Source organism: Blastomyces gilchristii, assembly GCF_000003855.2.
Source record: "Blastomyces gilchristii SLH14081 genomic scaffold supercont1.59, whole genome shotgun sequence".
Lineage (NCBI taxonomy): Eukaryota > Fungi > Ascomycota > Eurotiomycetes > Onygenales > Ajellomycetaceae > Blastomyces > Blastomyces gilchristii.
Window position 1 is genome coordinate 1 of NW_003101624.1, and position 3,434 is coordinate 3,434.

Consider the following 3,434-nt stretch of genomic DNA (forward strand, 5'->3'; position numbering starts at 1 on the left):
TTTTTCGAATGCATTTTAATGGATGCTACCGGAAAGGGGGAATTGACGATCGACTCCCCTCCTCCAAAACGCCGAGGTTCCTTCATGTCATCGATAGGAAAAACCCTGCTCTCCTATGGCCAGCGCTGGTCGAAAAGGCGTACTTGAAGGTTAGAGGAGGCTATGATTTCCCTGGAAGTAATTCTGGGACGGATCTTTGGATCCTCACCGGCTGGATTCCGGAACAAATATTTTTACATGATGAGGATGTCATCCCTGATCAGCTGTGGAAAAGGTTGTTTAATGCATTTAACTACGGTGATGTATTAATCACTGTTGGTACGGGATCATTAACTGAACGGGAAGAAGAGGAACTTGGACTTGTGAGCGTGCATGACTATGCAATACTTGATATGCAGGAAGTTAACGGCCGTCGCCAATTCCTCGTTAAGAATCCCTGGGCAGCTGGCTCTATTTGGAAAGGGATTGGACAATCCCACCCTCCTGTTCCTGCTGAAGGCGACGGAGAAAATAACGCCGACCGGCAGCAATCTCATCGGACACTCTCCCCAGGAACATTCTGGACAGATTGTGACAAATTGCTTCAGAATTTCGAAAACTTATACTTAAATTGGAACCCGACGCTCTTTTCCTACCGACAGGATATCCATTTTACTTGGGATCTTTCTTCTGCCAGTTCCGTTCCCGGCTACCTAGCTAGAAATCCACAGTTTGCGGTAGGCTCCAAAGCGGGAGGCTCTGTTTGGCTCCTGCTAAGTCGACATTTCCATTCTGGCGACTACATCGGAACTCGGAATAAACTTATAGACGTTTCCTGTGAAAATAATGAACCTGGCTTTATTAGCCTCTACGTTTTCAAAAAGGATGGCCAGAGAACCTGTGTGAGCGATGGTCTTTCCGCCGGGGCCCGTATGTCGATTCGCCGAACACATTGATGAGGTTTGAGATGCCTCCAAACACTGTTTACACCGTTGTGGCTGCAGAACAGTCCTTGCCGAGGGTGAGCCAGAATTTCTCTTTATCGGGATTCTCTACGGCTCCCCTATCTATTTCACACGCTACGGAGGAATACGGGCATGTTAGAAAGTTACCTGCTGCATGGACAACATCAACAGCTGGAGGCAACACAGACTCGGCAAGGTATCCGACAAATCCACAGTTTAGGATCGATATCTTAGAGCCCTGCAATATTTCTGTCATACTTGAGACTGAAGACCCCGAACTAGCTGCGCACGTCAAGGTCATGTGGTCAGAAGGCAAGCGTGTTTCCAATGTCCGGTCTCGAGACGTTGTTTTTGATAGCGGAGATTACCGCCGGGCTGCGCCTTTGCTGAACATTTCGGCCTAACCAACGGCTCATTTACCGCTGTGTGCTCCACGTTTGCGCCCAACCAGCCTGGAAAGTTTACCCTGTTGATCAAAACGACCAAGCCATGCATCGTAAAGCCACTCCCTGCCGAGGGAGCTGGGCAGTTGAGCATAGTGTCCGACATTGGCATATTCCCACCGGGCACGAATAAGATTCTTGCACCCATTACCACTTCCCGACTGGCCAGAATCACTGCCATTGTGAGGCATAAGGGCTCGTGGACGGGAACCCGAAGTGTCGCCCCGTCTCCGATTCTAATGACCCTTGAGCTAGGACAGGGCCCGTATAAGGGTATACTCTCATCATCTGGCGATGGAAGCTTTAGCAATGCTGTCAGTGGGATACGCATCGAGGACTTCGATTTGCAGCCGGATTTCGAACAGCGGGGGGGTCTGTGGCTTGTTGTGGAGCGGGTTGGGGGTCTTGGGAGCCAGGTGCATGATACGATTGAGCTGGAGATTTTGTCCGAGGAGAGGGTTGCAATTGGCCCGTGGGGAACTGGTGGTGGCTAAATATCCAACATATTCATACAGCGTGGGCAATTGAGTGATGACTTAATGACATTAGAGCCTGTATTCACTTGGAGAGAAGCACGTGAGCTAGCATAGTGTTGGTGGTTACTACCATGCTGTAAATTGAGAATTTTTCAGAATAGTGAATCTACTGTTCTGACACAGTAACATGACCAACCACCCAACACCTGCTTACACCCAACGCCCGGCATTTCGCCATCACTATGATGAAATATTTTCAATGATATCTCAACAATGCAATTAGATTTTAAGGTGATATATTATATGATGAAAATATATATAGAAAATTACACATAAAAATATACAGCTAATTCTGTAGATATTTATTTAACTTAATAACTTATTTAGAATATGAAATTTTGAATAAAGATAGATTCAGTGAGTAAGTAGTTATTAAATTAGTAAAGATTATAATATTGTCAGATTTCTTTAACAGTGAATCTAGAAATACTCTGATAGAACTAGACTGACTGTGTAATTATGTCTGAGATCAGAATCAGAATTTTTAATAGTTTTATTACTAATTCAACTGATCTTATTACATAGTTTTAATATTAAATAGTAGTCTTATACTATCTCAGTGAGACTTACTATCTACTCTTATTATATTTTTTAAATGAGATTATAATTTTCACTTCTGAATTTAAATTATTTTTATTACTTTAAATGACTTTAAATCTTATTTTAGTATTATTAAAAAGTATTACTTTTTAAAAAATTAAAAATAGTTTAAAAAATCTTAAAAGATCTAAAAATAGTAACTTTTTATTAAGAATGAGATTAAATGAAATCAAATAAAATTACTTTCTTATTTTTTTCAAGTCATGATTTTATTTTAAGATTTGATATATAGTTACTTTACATGTTTTTTTAATAACTAGTCTCAGCAGGATTTATGCTAAGAAATGTATAAAATTAGATTAAATAAGATTAAATATGAAATTCATAATTCTGATAATCAGTCTAGATAGAACTCTGAAAACATAATTTAATTATTTTTTATAAAATTAAGAATCTACTTTTCTAATTAAAAAGATGATTTTAAAATTCTTCACTCTTTTCTTTATTTAATTATAAGTACTATTATATAGCACTTTATTCTTCTTTCTCTTTTTACTCTTAAGTCTGTTTTATATCTCTAAGCTTCTTTTCAATTTACTGTTAAGTAACTCTTATAGTCTTATTTATATCTTTTTACTACTTTACTATTTAATAAGCTGTCTCTTACTTTATTCTCTTCTTTATAATATTTATATTCTTCTATTTCTTAAGAATAGTGTGTTATAACTTAATATTCTTCTTATAAATATATTCATTCTTTTTAATAGTTTTAACAGTTATTATTTTCTTATATATAATTTATATCTTTACTGATGAAAATAACTGTATTAATAATAAATTTAAAAAATTTAATAGCTTTATTACTTTATTATACTTATAATATCTTCTCTCTTAATTAAGAGTGTGCTGTAACTGTCTGTTCTCTATTAGAAAAATCATTTTTACTAAGAGTAAGACTTTCTCTTATGTAA

The 3,434-nt window shown here is 37.7% G+C and overlaps 1 protein-coding gene across 1 annotated transcript; it reads left to right on the forward strand.

Annotated features, from left to right (window-relative positions):
* Positions 1–8: 8 nt before the first annotated feature.
* Positions 9–1,881, forward strand: BDBG_09548 (cysteine protease PalB; the record flags this gene model as incomplete). The annotated part of the gene is made up of 3 exons (XM_002620042.1): positions 9–909; positions 984–1,240; positions 1,303–1,881. 3 exons carry the CDS (start codon positions 9–11, stop codon positions 1,879–1,881), a joined length of 1,737 nt encoding a protein of 578 aa, XP_002620088.1.
* Positions 1,882–3,434: the final 1,553 nt, after the last annotated feature.